This window comes from Amaranthus tricolor, chromosome 3 (genome assembly GCF_026212465.1).
Source record: "Amaranthus tricolor cultivar Red isolate AtriRed21 chromosome 3, ASM2621246v1, whole genome shotgun sequence".
Taxonomy (NCBI): Eukaryota; Viridiplantae; Streptophyta; class Magnoliopsida; order Caryophyllales; family Amaranthaceae; genus Amaranthus; species Amaranthus tricolor.
In genome coordinates this window covers 35,307,872-35,325,363 of record NC_080049.1, presented here as the reverse complement: position 1 = coordinate 35,325,363, position 17,492 = coordinate 35,307,872, and the positions used below count along the sequence as shown (strand labels likewise).

General features: G+C 35.1%; 2 protein-coding genes across 3 annotated transcripts; one reads left to right on the top strand and one right to left on the bottom strand.

Moving 5' to 3' along the window:
• The first annotated feature begins 10,598 nt into the window (after positions 1-10,598).
• Positions 10,599-12,416, top strand: LOC130808185 (NDR1/HIN1-like protein 6). The gene has a single exon (XM_057673655.1). The coding sequence runs from the start codon at positions 10,978-10,980 to the stop codon at positions 12,118-12,120; it is 1,143 nt and encodes a 380-aa protein (XP_057529638.1). The 5' UTR covers positions 10,599-10,977; the 3' UTR covers positions 12,121-12,416.
• Positions 12,417-12,507: 91 nt separating this feature from the next.
• LOC130808184 (serine/threonine-protein kinase AFC2-like) lies at positions 12,508-17,492 on the bottom strand. Of its 2 annotated transcripts, XM_057673653.1 has the most exons (12): positions 17,129-17,492; positions 16,105-16,291; positions 15,607-15,633; positions 15,373-15,526; positions 15,211-15,259; positions 15,004-15,118; positions 14,617-14,708; positions 14,357-14,495; positions 14,171-14,235; positions 13,978-14,075; positions 13,011-13,113; positions 12,508-12,924 (listed from the first exon to the last, which is right to left on the bottom strand). In XM_057673653.1, the coding sequence occupies exons 1-12, from the start codon at positions 17,234-17,236 to the stop codon at positions 12,778-12,780; spliced, it is 1,284 nt and encodes a 427-aa protein (XP_057529636.1). In that variant the 5' UTR covers positions 17,237-17,492; the 3' UTR covers positions 12,508-12,777. The 2 variants fall into 2 exon arrangements, with proteins under 2 accessions (XP_057529636.1, XP_057529637.1); XM_057673654.1 differs by lacking the exon at positions 16,105-16,291 and having other exon boundaries at positions 17,129-17,269.

Here is a 17,492-nt window from a genome sequence, read left to right as displayed (position 1 = left end):
TTGAAAATTATTTCTACAAAATTTTGATTTAGATTTAGATTATGAAAATTAGAATTAATAAAATATGATGAAAATAGAAATTAATTTTTTTATCTCATATTTGATTTATGGGAAATTCCACGTCGTAATTATGAGGTTTTGATTTTTCCACGTGGTAACCAAAACTTTTAAAAAATTCACGTGGTAACTTTGAGCTTTACTAAAGTGTTCTACCGTAACCTTTTTGCACATAAAATGTTAGCAAACGTTAATTTCAAAGCTTTAAGGTTGTTGTACGCTATTTATGCAACTAGTTTTTTCAAATTCTATCAGTTTAACCTTTTCCCCCATAACATAAACTCTAACTCTACCATCTTTTATCCAAATCATATTGTTCCTCCAAATTCAAATATAGTACTTGAAATGGTGAGTTAGGGTTTATATTTTGAGGGGAAAGGTTAAAACTGATGAAATTTGAAATGGTGAGTCACATAATAGGCGTACAGCAGTTTTAAAACTTAGAAATTAACGTTTGCTAACATTTTATGTGCAAAAAGATCACAGTGGAATAATTTGGTAAACCTCAGAGTTACCGCGTGGTTTTTTCAAAAGTTTTGGTTACCACGTGAAAAACTCAAAACGTCAAAGTCATCACGTGGAATTTCATTTGATTTATCATCGTATAATCGTATATGTGTGTCTCTTAAAGCTTGAATCATCATGTTATTGTACTGTTATTAGAAAATGGCGAAGATAATTAAATTGTTTAGTTAAAATTAAAATGCATAGAAAATGAGTGAAGATGTGTTGATAAAATTAAAAAAAAAGTGGCGAAAAACTTATCCAAAATAGTCTCATTTGAATTGAAGCAAATATTATTTTGAAATTTGAGTTTGATTTTCACCTAAGTTTCCGCTTCCCTCAATCTATCTCGTAAGTTGTAACTAAAAAATGTTACATAATAAATTTAACAATTAAAATAGAAATGTCAAACTCAAAAGAATACAAGAACTAATTGGTAGTATAGTGCCCCATGCGTAGTAAATTGAAAGTTTGATGATTTGGTAAAACCAAATTTAATTTGATTTAGGTTGTTCTCAAACCCAATGCGAACCATATTTAACCAAAAATCCAAATAAAACCAACTTTTAGGTAAAAATATTATCTTAGAGGCAAACCAAATTAGGAAATTGAATTAACAAATCATATTAGTGAGCCAAAACACTGAAAATACATTTACCAACTAATACTAAAAAATCATATTAGTAATTTTTTGGATACAATATCACTCAATACACGTTATAAAAATTACTCTAAAAAATGTATAGTAAAAAGGTATATATTAAGACGAATTTAACGAGATTAAAAATACTAAATGGAAAAACATTTTACTTGGATTGAATTAGTTAATTTGCAGATTTTATCAGAATAACTTTCGATTTTTCACCCCTAATCTCAATATTATTTATTTATATTGACATAGATAATTATATATTCATATATATTTGATATAAATATTTTATATTGTTCATTTATATCATACATTTGCTCATAAGATTAGAGGTGCTTGATTGGTTTAACAAGTTGAACTAAATACAAGTTGTTGAACTTAATAAATGAATTTGGTGTTTGAAACATTAATGACCTTATTTTAACCAACTTTATTTAAGATAATTAGTTTCAATATTTATTTTTTATACTATTTTCAAGTGAATATTAAGTGAAGTAATTAAATTAAATTGATTAAATAAGATAGTTGATGCCCTTTATCCCAAGTCATATTGACAAATTTAGGGTGTTTTCCCTTGTTCCTTTCATAAAACCATCAAGAGTATATATACATGATCAATCAAATAATTGGGCCAAAGTTAAAACAAAGCCCATAATGCAAAATACATCGAAATTAAATGTAAATTGTTCAACACCCCCCTCAAGTTGGAGCAGACGGATCACAAATGCCCAACTTGCGTAGGAGGAATGTAAACTGTCGTTGACCCAAAGCTTTAGTAAAGATATCACCCAACTGCTCATGCGTAGAAACATGAGAAGTAGAAAGAAGACCCTCCTGAATCGCATCCCGTATGTAATGGCAATCAACCTCGATATGTTTCGTCCGCTCATGAAAAACAGGATTCTGGGCAATATGCAAAGCAGACTTACTATCACAGTACAACATCATAGGAGCAGAATGATCAACACCCAAACTAGAAAGCAGACCCTTTAGCCATTTGAGTTCACAAGTGATAGAAGCCATTGAACGATATTCAGCCTCAACCGACGAACGAGAAACCGTATGTTGTTTCTTGGTTTTCCAAGAAATTGGAGAACCACCAAGAAACACAATCCATCCAGTCAATGAGCGACGAGTAAGAGGGCAACTAGCCCAGTCAGAGTCGCACCATCCAACAAGATGTAAGTCACAGCTAGAGGGAAGAAGTATACCTTGACCAGAAGAACCTTTGAGATAGCGGACAACACGTAATGCCGCATCCCAATGCTCCACACGAGGCGCCTGCATAAATTGAGCAAGAATATGAACTGCGTAGGCCAAATCAGGCCGAGTGAAAGAAAAATATATAAGACGACCAACTAGTCGACGATAGCGTTCTGGAACCTCTAACAAATTACCACGTGCAAGAGCCAAAGAGTGATTTTGTTCAATTGGGAAAGGAGGCGGCTTTGCACCCAAAAAACCGGCCTCGGAAATGATATCAAGAGCATATTTACGTTGACATAATAAAATACCCTCATCATTACGAGCCACCTCAACCCCGAGAAAATACTTCAACCGCCCAAGATCTTTCATGTGAAAGCACGTACACAAATATTGTTTGAATGCAGAAAGAGCAGAGGAATCATTGCCAGAGATGATCAAATCATCGACATAAATGAGAACATTAAGTTGAATAGAACTGCTCCGATAAGTAAACAAGGAATAATCAGAGTACGATTGACAGAAGCCATAGTGTTTTAAAGAAGCAGACAATTTAGCATACCAACATCTCGGAGCCTGTTTCAGACCATACAAAGATTTTAATAAGCGGCACACCTTACCGTGTGATGAAAAACCAGGAGGGGGTTTCATGTACACCTCCTCTGTCAAATCACCATGTAAAAAAGCATTATGAACATCCATCTGATGCAACTCCCAGTTTTTAGCGACTGCAACAGCTAGAAAAGCACGCACGGTCACCATTTTCGCAACAGGAGCAAAAGTCTCATGATAATCAATCCCTTCAACCTGATGATTACCAAAGACAACTAAGCGAGCCTTTAGACGCTCAATCGAACCATCAGCATTATATTTGACTTTGTACACCCAACGACTGCCAAGAGCCTTCTTACCTGGAGGCAGAGCAGTTAGTTCCCATGTGTTATTATCCTCTAAAGCAGTAATTTCCGTTTTCATCGCCTCTTTCCATCCATTATCCTGCATAGCCTCGCGAAAAGAGCGAGGCTCAGAGCCAGAGAGAAGCGCTGCAAGAAACGAACGATGTGGCATAGAAAAGTTATCACAATTAACATAATGCGCTATAGGATAGGGAGTACCGGAGAGACTAGTAGAACAGGAAGCAACAGAAGAAGAGCCTTTATCCGTAGAGGTGTGTGTGGTAATATTATTAACAACAAAATCACGTAGAAGAACTGATGGGCGCTTGTCACGAAAGCCACGACCCAAATTCTCATTATCAAAGGAGGCAACATCATCAGATTCATGGGTGCTGGATGAACTGCTGGGCCCAGATGTTCGTGGACTGTACGGCGGGGTAGCAGGAGATGATTGGTTAGTGAGCGGGCCGATATTGGTGAGAGTGTCATGTTGTATTGGAGGAATAGGATTAGTAGACAGTGGACCAATATCATCAAGAATTAGAGCATTGTTATTATGTTCCTGAAGCTTATTACATAAGGAGGTATCAACATTAGTGGTAAAGGGAAATTCATTTTCATAAAATTTTACATCCCGCGAAACAAAAATTTCACCAGTTTCCATGTCATAGACCTTCCAACCCTTCTTAGTAGCCGGATACCCCACAAAAATACACTTACCACTACGAGAAGCAAATTTATCACCTCGTGTCTTTTTATTATGAGCAAAGCAAAGACAACCAAAAACTCGTAGTGTATTGAAATTAGGAGGTGTGTTATACAACATTTCAAAAGGAGTCTTATTACCCAACAAAGGCGTAGGAGTTCGATTAATAATATAAACGGCAGCCAATATACACTCCCCCCAAAATGAAATTGGTAAATTAGCCTGAAACCGCAGAGCCCTACCCACATTAAGAATGTGTTGGTGTTTTCTCTCAACTCGACCATTTTGTTGTGGGATGCTAACACACGAAGTTTGAAAAATAATGCCATGAGAATCAAAATAAGGCACCATACAATTAAATTCTGTTCCGTTATCACTTCGAACATATTTCACATGCACTTCAAATTGACAAGTGACCATAGCAAAAAAAGAATGAAATGAAGAAAAAACTTCAGTTTTATTTTGTAACAAATAAACCCAAACGCCACGAGAGTAATCATCCACAATAGTCAAAAAATAAACTGCATTACACGAAGAAGGGGTAGAGTAAGGGCCCCAAAGATCACAATGAATCAATTCAAAGGCTCTAGTAGCATGAAAAAGACTAACAGGAAAAGGTTCACGAGTTTGTTTCGCTTGTGGACAAACAACACATGCTTTATTCAAAATTTTTTTATGAGAACTGGAACTAATAGCAGGAATTAACTGAAGAATCTTATCAGACGGATGACCCATACGACGATGCCAGAGTTCAAATTCGCAAACCCCCGCAACAGTAACCACACACGCCGCAGGAACATCACGGAAGAAATAAAGGCCATCACGTTGCTCACCTGCTCCAATCAGCGTCCCCGAGCATGGGTCCTGTATAGCACATACTGTTTTAGTAAAACGAACAAAACATTCACAATCATGAAGAAGGCAGGAAACAGACAGCAAGTTACAATGTAGACCCGGAACATAGAGTACATTAGAGAGAGTAATAGACGACGAAAGCCTAACACTGCCACTAAGAGTAGCAGACACACGCCTACCATCAGGTAGTCTAACTGACCATTCGGGAATGCGTTCAACATTATCTAAACAAGAGTAGATTCCGGTGACGTGGTGGGAAGCCCCACTATCAATAATCCAGTCAAAGCAAGAATGCTTACCAATCATACGATCATCCGAGTGCTTAGGAGTGGGAGCATGTAAAATAGAGTGCACCTGAGCAGTACCAAGAGCAGAAACATCAGGCTCTTTCGATGGAGCAGAGTGAGGCAGGGACAGTAGCCCACCTCCAAGAGAAGAGACAGCAGTAGGTTGGGCTCCCCGAGTCCGAGGCACCAAAGCAGCAGCAGACTTAGCATTACCATAGCGCTCATGCCACCAAGAAGGCTTACCATGTAATTCGAAACAAGTACCACGCTCATGACCACGCTTCTTACAATAAGAACAAAGAAGAGAAGATTTATCAAGCACAGGAGGTCTTGAACGAGACCGAGAATGAACATTCGAGAGAGCAAACACATGGGTCTCGATGTCAGTAGACTTTGTGCGAGCAATGGAGCGTGATCGTTCCTCTTGAAGGAAGGTTTGATAAGCACGATCAATGTCCGGGGAAGGCATCTGAGACAAGAGATTAGTGCGAACCGTACCATAAATGTCATCATCAATTCCAATATAAAACTGATGTAATATTTCTTCATCCCGATCTTGGCGAAATTTATTTACAACACCACAAGTACACAGACCACAACTACAATGAGGAATAGGTTTCAAACGATCAAGTTCATCATAGAGCCCCATAAGTTTAGTATAATAGTCCTCAACTGTCATAGATTTCAATTGACGACAATCCGTAATTTGCGCTCGAAGTTGTTGAATACGCGGGCCATTAGCAACACAGTAACGTTTTTCAAGAGACAACCACAGAGCCCGAGTCGTATCATGAAAGGGTATAGAAGAAATAATTTTAGGGTCAAGAGTACGATTAATCCAAGATACAATCATGGAATTAACAGTGTCCCAATCAAGAATATCATGAGCAGCAGTCGGTTTAACAATGGAACCATCAACAAAACCAAATTTACGACGGGATTTTAAAGATAAAGTAATAGCACGAGACAAGAAAGATAATTATCACCTTTGAGAATGATATGAGAGATGAAATTACCCGGTTGATCGCCGGAGCCAAGGTAGAATGGAGAAGTAATATCAATCACTTGTGAATCGGTGGACTTCGGTTCACCCGACATGACGTAATAGCAAGCTGTGATCAATAGAAGAAGAAACCAGCAGAAGAAACCAGCAGAAGAAACCAAAAGAAACCTAGAAACGTAAAGAAGAAACCAGAAGAAAATCAAAAGAAGAAACCAAATCAATCGCTGAAACCAAATCAATCAAAGAAACCAGAAGCAGCAGAAGGACGACGAAAACGCAATCAAAAGAAGAAACCAAATCAATCGCTGAAACCAAATCAATCGAGGAAACCAGAAGCAGCAGAAGGACGACGAAAACGCAATTGAAATCAAAAGAAAATCAATCGCTGAAAGGAGAAGAAACGCAGGGAAAAACAAGAATTTAGGGCAGGGAAAAACCAGAGGAGAAAGCAAGGGAAAGAAGAAGAATTATGTAGAAGAGGAATGATGTTGTCAGCCTTTCAAAAGCTATCTGATACCATGACAAATTTAGGGTGTTTTTCCTTGTTCCTTTCATAAAACCATCAAGAGTATATATACATGATCAATCAAATAATTGGGCCAAAGTTAAAACAAAGCCCATAATGCAAAATACATCGAAATTAAATGTAAATTGTTCAACACATATGGCATAAGTTAGACAAAATGTATTTTGGCTCTAATTGAATCTGCTCTTTGATTCCCTGTTTTTGGGGAAATTAAATTTCAACCATAACGCATAATTGCCTCACTTTTATTTATGACAACTTTATGTACATTGTAGACTTCTTCAACTCTGTCCATTCTCATTCTCATTCTCATATGCTTCAAAACAATTAAATTTATTGTATTTTTTGTTTCGGAGTATGTTCAGGGTTTCGATTCAGATCTCATAACATATACTTCAGAAGTTCACACATTGTGAGACTCCACTGATCTCTTCATTACAATTTCAATCTCTTTGTTTTAATTGATTGACATTTTTCTAATTTTTTATTCTAACTATGATTAATTTTAATTGTATGTATTTTTTTTTAGAAATACAAATTGGCACTTTATTTTCTTTGATTGTGTAAAGTTAACGTCATAACTTTCGATTAGAGCAAATTAACCTCTAATTTTTCTTTTTTTTTAATATATGATAGGCTAAAAGAAAAAAAAAAAGAGTTAGATGAGAATCAAATTAATCACTTTGTCTGAAAATTGATATTTATTCTCCAATTGAGACAAAATCTGATTCTCCTCCGATCTATTTTAAAATGTGAAACACCAATTATACTATAATAAATATAATGAGAAAATAAGGTAACTAAAACCACATTTTGTATAGCATAATATTGGGGAAGACTGAGATATATTTAATTGGGAAAAGAAAATCTAACACCAAGTTGTCTATCTCCAAGTCCTTATATCCACCATCTATATATCTAATTTAATCACTAACTATAACAAATAATACTTAAAAAAACCCATATATATTTATCACTCATCAAATTTATATCCATATTTACCTTAACTTCAATGCATGCAATGTAAAAATCGGTAAATTTTTGTGTCTATCATCCTCTTACCTTAAATTACTTAGATTTTAGTGTATTTAAGAATAATACTCCCACCGAATCAATTTAGTTGTCTCATTTCCTTATTTAGCAAAGTCTTTTTAGTTGTCCCATTTCTATTTTTATCAATCTTTTTTTACTTAAATATCCTTAGTTCACACAATTAATTACGAATATACCCCTATATACCTTACTTACCCAACTACCCTTCACTACTTACCCTTTACTACTTACCCTTTTTAATGGACTCCACACCATCCTTAATAACCGTGCCCAAGCAAATGGCACATCTAAATTGGTTATATATGAACGGAGGAATTCATGTCAAATAAATTAATCTTAAAAAGTGTATCATTCCACACCAATGAAGTATGGGGTGGTGGGGGGGGGGCTAAATTCCCCTTTCTAACCTTTTTAAAATTTAGAAACAGATATTTTTGTATTTCATGTATTGTTAAATTTAGAAAATAATGACTAATGATTTTAACCATTGTGAAAAAATTGTTTTAGGTTCATCAACAATGAATAATTTACATTAATATATTTAAATTTATTTTGAAAGTCGAGCTCAGATAAATTTATTTTGGGAAATTATCTGAAAAATCCCATGTTAATAATGAAGATATTATCATTATATCCGGTGTATCTCGTCTGGAAGGAAATAAAACGACAACTTATACCCATAAAGAAGAGTGCGACCGGTAGTTCACTAATATAATTGTGTACTCTTTCTTGTTCTTCCAAGTTCCGATATGAAACTTTAACGTAAACTGAACATAAATGTAGACTATAATATTAGAGTAAAAGGTTGGTGGTGATGAATGACTTGAAAGGGCAAAGTCTCCAGCCTCCACTAAGCAGGTAATATAATTGTTCAAATCTTTACACGTTCAGACAAAATAACTACAATTATTCGAAGAATAATGCTATTTTACTTATTTGAGTTGGGCCTTTCCAAAGCTAATTGGATATCAACTTAATTAAAAATAAGTAGAATGAATTGAGACTTGTAATTTAATTACTTAAATGGGTCCAACCAACAAGAGTTGTTTATTAAATTTATTAGGTTAAAGTCAAAATTTTAAACCTAAAACAAAATTATATAACTTATTTAATTAAAGAAGTTCATTTTGACTTGTAAATATAACTTAAACTTAATTTATTAAAATTTTTTCTATTTTTCATAGTAAATAGAAATACAAAATATACAACTCATAAACAAATATTTTAAAATTTAGGCCTGAAAAAATATAGTCAAACTTAAAAACCTTATAATGAAAACAAAAAACCTAAAGGGTTAAGTAGGTCAAAATTAAGTTGACTTGATATTTTATATATCTCAAAATTGTTTTTGACCCAATTAGCTAAAAAGGTTAGATTTGAATCAAAGGATTTCTAACCTGTTTATATATGACACAAACCCAAACCCAATCCAACCTAATCTCTTTGATAGACCTATTATTATGAGTATAACAATTAACTATTAAGATTTAAGCATGTTAAGAACATTTAAATTGTCTAGTAGGGATTAGTGAACATCCCACTTGATTTAATTTATTGCACTTATATATATTGACATCAAAATAGGAGTATTTGTTTAGGAAACCAATTTAGAATAATATAGGGGTGACCTAAAAGGCCAATCCTGAAACCAACGATTACGTTGTTGTTATATTGTAATCGACTTGATTTAATTTTTTTGGAATATATGGTTTTATTGAATTTTCTTTATTTATTATTGAAATTATTATAAACTATCTTTATACTTAAAATAACTAAAAAAATTAAAAAAGACAAGATAAGAAACCAACGATTACGTTGTTAAATTGTATTGGGACAATAACAAATGCTAAAACTGGATCTAAAAGATAAGGCTTATCGTGGAATTCATCTCGTCAAAATGTGAATCAAAATGTTCGCAAACATAATGAACACAAAATGACCCAAACTTAATTTTTCTCCATAAAAATTGGTATTTTTTTTATTTTTTTTTTTCAAGAAAATCAAAATTTTTAGTGATAGCATGAGTATAAACTGCCTGTTTGGATAGTGGTACTAAATGGTGGTAATGAGAATGATTTATAGTGTAAAATTTCATCTAAAGTTCCATATCGGTATGCATTGGAATAAATTTTATGAAAAAAATAACATGATTGAAATTGGACAAGCATGTCCATCAAGGTAACCAAAAGATTTTTTAACTAAAATTACACTAATTTTTCATTTCCATTACCACCGTTTATTACCACCTACCAAACGAGCCGAAAGTAGAAATAATGGGGTATAAAAAGGGATATACGGATGTTTGACAACTAGCTATTCATTAGTCAATCCAACTAACAATTTCAATAAATAAGCATTTGTCAAACAGACTCATAACAAGTATATCCAATTTGAATTTTGATACACAAGCATGCATTTGAGAACTGTACCCATCATGGTAGATGATTATAAAAATTTTAGGTATGGTTGCATAAGTATGGTAAAGATACCCACATTCACCCGTCCATTACATCATCCCTAGCGGCTAGCCAAGAAAGAGACATTGAGAGTCAAAAAACTTTTATGGAGGATTTAAATTTATGGTTGTAAGACCAAGTTAGATAGGGTCAAACTCTGAATTTATAATCTTATGTACGATCATGCATACAATTGTGCGGGTTGTGCGCACTTAGCTTGTTAAGTTTATACATTATTTTATCTTAATAAATTTGCTATAATTTCATCTTTTGATACAAACCCATAAATTATCTCTCGATCATCTCATCCACAAACATTTTTTTTATTTCATTTACAAAGTCTATAAGGGTTAAAAAGGGCTTTTGCTAATCATATTATGGATGTTTTTTGGACAAGGAATAACACAGCTGATACTTCTTCCCTGAATCAATCAAAACAGTGAAGAAGAGGGAGGACTAAAAACTTCCTAATCAGGCCATCAACCAATTTATTTACACTTTCTTTCAGAATTAAGTTAAGTATGTTAAGGCACATCTAGTAGAGTAAAAGTGGACAAAAAAATAAAAAAGATTACTTGCCTCCCTTCCTGAACTATTCCGTGATTCTTTGCCTTTCTATCAATCTTCCTTACTTTAAACTGATATTCTAAGTGATTTTCTTCCTTCCTTCAAGCTTCCATAAAACATACTCAAGTTCTTCTCCTGTGTACTTGTTGTATTAAGCTCTTGCTGTCACTTGTCCTTTATCTTCTTTTTTTTTCGGTTTTCAATTATCTAAATTCATGTCCCAATATGATGAGACCAACCCACATTTCTGGCCAACACAGCCATCAGATTTTGCAGCACCACCACTTATTCGTCCAGAACCAAGGCAGCATTGGGATGGAAATCTTTACCGTCCAGATCAAGATCAACGCCGTGATCCGATTCAAGTGAGGACTCGGCAGCGACAGCAGCCACAACCTCATTTACAGCAACCAGGGTCTTCTGTACACCCTCCAAATTCGCCATTTGAACATGGCCATCAACGACCCTCGACTCCACCTAGGCATCATCGGCCCTCGACTCCACCAAGGCATCATCAGCCCTCAACTCCACCAAGGCATCATCAGCCCTCAACTCCACCAAGGCATCATCGGAGCTCGACTCCTCCAAATCAACAAAGACCAGCATCACATCCCCACCCGGTTGAGGTGCCAGGTCAGACCAGACCAACATCACATTCCCATCCTGTTGAGGCGCCAGCTCAGACCAGGCCCAAGGCCAAGCACCCATCATCTCGGCCCCATGTGAGCTTTGAACAAGGTGCTGCTTCCTCAAATTACCGGGAAAACTTGATGTACCCAACACCAAATCGGACCAAACCAGTTACATGGTTTGGAGCAGTGTTCTGTGTGATCCTATGGCTTGTCATTATTCTCGGTGGCCTCCTGGTGCTCATAATATACCTTGTGTATCGCCCACGAACTCCACACTTTGAGATATCAACCGCCACCCTCAATGCTGCCTACCTTGATATGGGCTACCTTCTCAACTCCGACATCACAGTCCTCACCAACTTTACGAATCCCAATAAGAAGGTTAATGTAGACTTCAGCTACGTGACCCTGCAAATCTACTTTGACAAGCATCTCATTGCTACTCATTACATTGAGCCATTCTCAATTTACAAAACAGAATCCAAGCTAGCCAATGTAGAGTTCATAACTAGTCAGGTTAGACTTCCTTTAAGAGTAACTCAACAACTCATTACACAGGTACAGAGGAACAGGGTTACATTTGAAGTTGATGGGAGTTTTCATGCAAGATCAAATTTTGGAAGCCTTTTGAGATACTCTTATTGGTTGTATGGTCACTGTCAAATTGAAGTTACAGGGCCTCCAAGTGGAGTTATGTTAACCAGCCATTGTAAAACAAAGGACTGAAGAAATACTAGGAAAATACCAGATGATTTTTTAAATTGTTATTGTACAATTTTTGGATTTATGAATTATATGTATTTTATTCAACCATTTATAAAACACTCAGTTGGTGGGAAGGTCCAGAATTTCTGCTCTGTGATCCCCTGTACTCAACATGATTTTATCTTCTGTCATTGCCAAACTTTCAATTCTTTCTGAAAAATTATGCTTAACTAATTCATACACTTCTACTAGAGATGATGGGTAGCACAAGACTATCCAAAATATTGCGAGAAAATTAGTGGAAACTAGAACATTGGAATCCTTCAATCATACCAGCAAAACAAAACAAAGGCTGAACAAAATGGGCAAAGAAAAGATGCAAAAAAAAAAAAATAACAAAAAAAATTAAAAGCAACACATTAAGACTGAAAGAAAGGTATCAGGCTTTTTTTGAAAAAGCAATTTAGGTTCTTATCTGGCTTTGCATGATTCAGCGCAATGAGCTTCAAGATGAATTTCTCAAAACATCTTATTTACAAACTCGCACTGAAGAGTAATTGTTGCTAGAGGTATTGATCTAGTGTTTTCCCACTTTTTTAAGGGGAAAAGATGATAAAAATGCCTATTCTACAACAAACATAAAGACTAATACAAAAGACAACAATGAAAGACTGGCTCTCATAACCTGTAGCGGTTTCTTGTAAAAAAGGGATGCCTGAGGGCTTCTCTGGCTGTAATCCTCAATGAAGGGTCATAATGAAGGAGTCCTTGTAAAAGGTCTATTAGATCTCCAGCAGAATGATCGACATGTTGCATCACTAAGTTCTGAAAGAGAAACCCGATTGCCATTTCAGTTATTTCAAAGTTTGAAACTCTTATCTTGCACAAGGAGACAATAAAAAAATACATACCTGAAGACGGGCGAGTTTCAGAACAGCTTTAATGCTTTCCCGGGAAGTAGCACCTTCAGGCCAGTTCAACCTTCCTCGTCTGATGTATTTCTCAGCATGTCGACTGCATAAGCAAAAGTAGCATAGTTGAAGATAGTAAATGATCAAACAAAAGTCTTACTCCTAGTCCATCAAAAGGTCGGTTAAAAGAAATTGACGTCAAATTTAGATACCCCCCGTTTTATTTATCCCAAACTGATGGAAAAGAATTACAATAGACCTGGAAATGACCCAAACTAAACCCAACCTGAAAGAATTAGTTGTTACTCTAGGAAAATTTAGAATGAAAAGAGTGAACACTGATGATTTATTTTTTAAAAAATATCACTGATTCCCACTCAGTTTTCCTGATTGGAATGAAAAACATGGGATTTGCACTTGCACGAGCATATGAAAATAGATACAAAATGAATGCAAGAGAATATATATGTGATCATTGTGATTAATTTTGTTAGTTGTAAATTAGTATTAAATAGGGCCGAAGATTTATAATCTATGTTGCGACGGTTACCCTCACTAATTTCTCCTCGCCCTCTCCTTGGAGGGCCCGCTACCCTCCTCCTTCCCCAGGACTCTGCCTTATACGTGATACTGCATTGATGACTATGACTATGACATCGTCGTTGGCCTAGTTGCGTCATACTTTAACGACCAACACTACTACCTATTGACTAGTCAACTTCCAAGAAGGTTCCCTTATTTATGTCTTGAGAATGATCCATCCTCATGAAACTTTTCCAACATATTCACATTCCATATCAAGTTTTTAAATGTAATAGATCCACCAGAAACAAATGAAAATTTCACTCCAAAGATTTTTCCCAAATATGCCTGAACTGGTTGCAATTTGAACCTTGGTAATTGGTATACACCCTTTTAATAATGCGTAAAAGTGACAACGACAAAAGTTTCTTAAAAGGACACATACTCAGCTCTTCTTAGCATGTGGTCAGGTAAGGGGCCCAAAACCCTCTCCATCATTGCCAAATGCTCCAAATTTTCATGGGTTTGGAACAACGCCTCTCCCTGCCAAAATTAAACAAATGAACATGGTACAACTTCAGAGTTTCAAGTATGTATGCTAAACTCATCACAGATATACTAGTAGTAGTGCAACATACTGAGCACAATTCTGCCAAGATACAACCAACACTCCATAAATCACATGGGTAACTCCATCCAAGCCCTTCATAAGAGAAAGCAAGAGAAGTACAAAAAAAAGGTTCAGTTTGAAAATAAATAAACATCTATCATAACAGTAATTTAAATGCCTACAAGTTGCAACAACATAATTGCTAACAGCATACCAAGGATAACTTCCGGAGCCCGGTAGTGTCTCGTTGATACAATATAGTTATGTGGTTGAGTGCCATGAGCTGTGCTTCCAAAATCAATAACCTTTATTGCACACGACTTTGGTAACCTCTTTCCCTCTCTCAATGTACCCTACAAAGTAAATTAAAAATCAAAAAGACCAAGTTAACCTACATTATCATTAATAAGTATTTCCAAACTTAAAGTGCAAAATCCATCTTAACCAAAAGTAACAAAAACCAAATTACAATACCTTATTGTCTGGTATTTTCACATATTCAGAAGAAATTAAAAGTATATTTTCTGGCTTCAAATCAGTGTGGACAAGGCGCAAATCATGCATGACTGCACGAGGAAACCATATGAAACATAAGGTACAACAAGAATAAAAGCTGCTAGGGAATTGCAACTTTCAGCTAAACATGTCAAGTTGTCAACCAAAACAGCTAATAGAGTGTAAACTGTACAAAGTGAAAGTCAATGATCATCAAGTAAAAGTGAATATGAACATATAAGCAGAAAGAGACAATGCATGAATTCATCAAAATCCTACCCACTCATTGCAATAATTGTTTCATTTTATACTTCTGAAAACAAAAAGAAAAGAAAATAAAGAAGAGAGAGTTCAATAACCACAGACATGCTACACATTCCAAGAGTTGCCGCCCAATCTCACGAACCAAATCAACTGGAAATGATCGATAATTGTTTTTCCGAAGAAAATCAAACAAGCTTGGCCCAAGCATCTCAAACACCTGTTGAACCAATCACATCCATCCAGATATATTAATCCCCAATGAACATTAAGCTGGGAAAATTACAATATCTCAAAGAGTTATATACTTACAATACAAATATGGTTACGATAGTCAAACCAGTTTTGTATTTGAACACAACTGCATAGGAGAATTCAATTACCCCAAGGTCAACAGAATCGCCACATACAAACTAATCTGACAACAAATAAAAATAAAATACAAAACAAAAGCAAGAATAATAAAGAATATACCCATTTCCATGTCTGTTGTGTCTCCCAAGCTCCTCAAGTACATCAATTTCTATCATTGCGGCATCACGATATTTTTTGATACTTCGGATTATCTTTATGGCAACTACCTCTCTCAGTTCCCTGTCCCAGCACTCTAAAACCTGCCCGAAGGTTCCTATGAAAACATTAAATAAAAGTAAGGTTTCAGCAAGAATAACAATACATTGAAAAAAGCTCAGCTTTCATACAACTGACCTTCTCCAATCTTTCTAAGAATCTTGTCTGCAAATACAATAGAAATTATATTAGCTACTACAGATACGAAAATTCATTCAGAAAGATCATTCAGAAATGCATCCAATGAGATGTACCATAATTGCACTAAAAGCTACTAAACAAACATTATTTTCTTTAGAGTAAAAAACCAGATATCAGCCACATGTTCAGAAAGAAGATATAATGAGAAGTAAAGAAAAATACAGCAGCTTTGAAAATATCTCCAGGGAAGGAAACCACATCTTCATGATTTTACAAAGGTTATTTATGTTGGAAAGTAGAAGCAAAAATATTTTTAAAATGATTTTGAACATTGCAAGTCCAAAAGAATCTGATAAAACAAGAATAGGGAAGGAGTAAAAGAATGTGCAAGCATTAAGACAATTCTTCCTATTGAAAGGAAAAACATTATGCAGTAATGCAAATTCCCAAGAAAATACAAATGAAAAATGGCTTAATAACAATGCAGTATATTACAGCGAGGCGTTAAATTTTCTCCAAGCTCAAAAATGTAATGCCCATCTTTGTCATCATCACGCCATGGAGGAGAGCCTTTATGAACCAATCCCTTCACAAAATGACTAGGATGCTCCAAATGTATCCGTGATGGTCCAAAGCTTGAGAAATTTCCAACCTCTTGGCCACTATATAATCCTGACTGAGCCTACACACAGCCATTGATTCATTTCCAAGTTCACACTTAGCCAATTTGTTTATCCCTCACAAACTACACTCATTAAAAACCACCATTGTGCACAAACTATCACCAAAAATAACTCATTGAATAAGATAAAATGGTAGTTTGCATGTGACGGAAAGACAACATATGAACTTAATGTTGCAAAAAAGGCATAGAAACAATCCAAACTTCAAAACAACACACAAAGATTACTAGAACTCATCCAACTAAATAGTGAACAAAAGGCCAATTTCATTCACAAAAAAATTCAACATTGAACACAACAAGCAGAATTAATCATTCTAAAATGTAACTTCTTATTGGAAGTTATACCAAGAAAACCCAAACACACCCACCGACTGCTTTCCTGTGTTACTCCCCTATAATTTTGACAGCAAATGTAAACCTAAAATAGTATACTACCTTAAAACAAAATTTCACCACTAGAAGGGAAAATATATTTAACAAACACGACATTCCACAAATCATATAATTTATGTAGCTATTCAGCTAATAGTATATCACAATAGTGGTACAAAACTTAAAACTTAAAACCCACTAAACGTCTCCCTCTTAATCAATTCATAGTTTTCTCAATCAAGAATTAATCCACAGAAACTGTTCAAGCGCTAATTCACTATAGAAAAGCATATTAAGAACCAAAAATTTAATCACAAACATATATCTAACCCTAACAAGAATATGATAAAAACTTCAGTATAAATCAAAACAAACAGTATAAAATCAAAATAAAACAATAAATGTGAGATAAAAAAAAATATGAACGGAAGCACAAAAATTGAAGCACAAAAAAGGACATACCTTGGAAGATTGTGGAGTGTCCCAAGTTGAAATTCTAGGCCTTTTTCTAGGTCGACGATCTACTTGACTATTATGCGGGATTTCTCGTACATACTCCATTTCCATCATCCAAAAGCTAAATCAAAATTAAAGAAAAGTTAGATCAGATCGAGAAGAGGATGATTTGGTTTCATTTCGAATTCAGCTGAAATTGAAAACCCTAATTGTCGAGAACTCTGCTGTCTGTATAAATCTGATTTCTGAACGTTCTAAAAGTTCATTGCTGGGATGCTACCATCATGTGCGGCGGTTCACTAGATTTATCCTGTGCCACTTAATCTTAACCGTTCATAATCAACACCATGATATGGGCAAAATTTATGCG

What these genes read in the sequence shown, in the direction of transcription:
- LOC130808185 (XM_057673655.1), top strand. Translation starts at nt 10,978, where the DNA reads ATGTCCCAATATGATGAGACCAACCCACATTTCTGGCCAACACAGCCA.
- LOC130808184 (XM_057673653.1), bottom strand. Translation starts at nt 17,236, where the DNA reads ATGATGGAAATGGAGTATGTACGAGAAATCCCGCATAATAGTCAAGTA. An exon ending in ACTCTTGGAATGTGTAGCAT is followed by an intron (nt 14,709 to 15,003) that starts GTCTGTGGTTAT and finishes TTCCTCGTGCAG; the next exon opens with TCATGCATGATTTGCGCCTT. An exon ending in TCTTGGCAGAATTGTGCTCA is followed by an intron (nt 14,076 to 14,170) that starts GTATGTTGCACT and finishes TAATTTTGGCAG; the next exon opens with GGAGAGGCGTTGTTCCAAAC.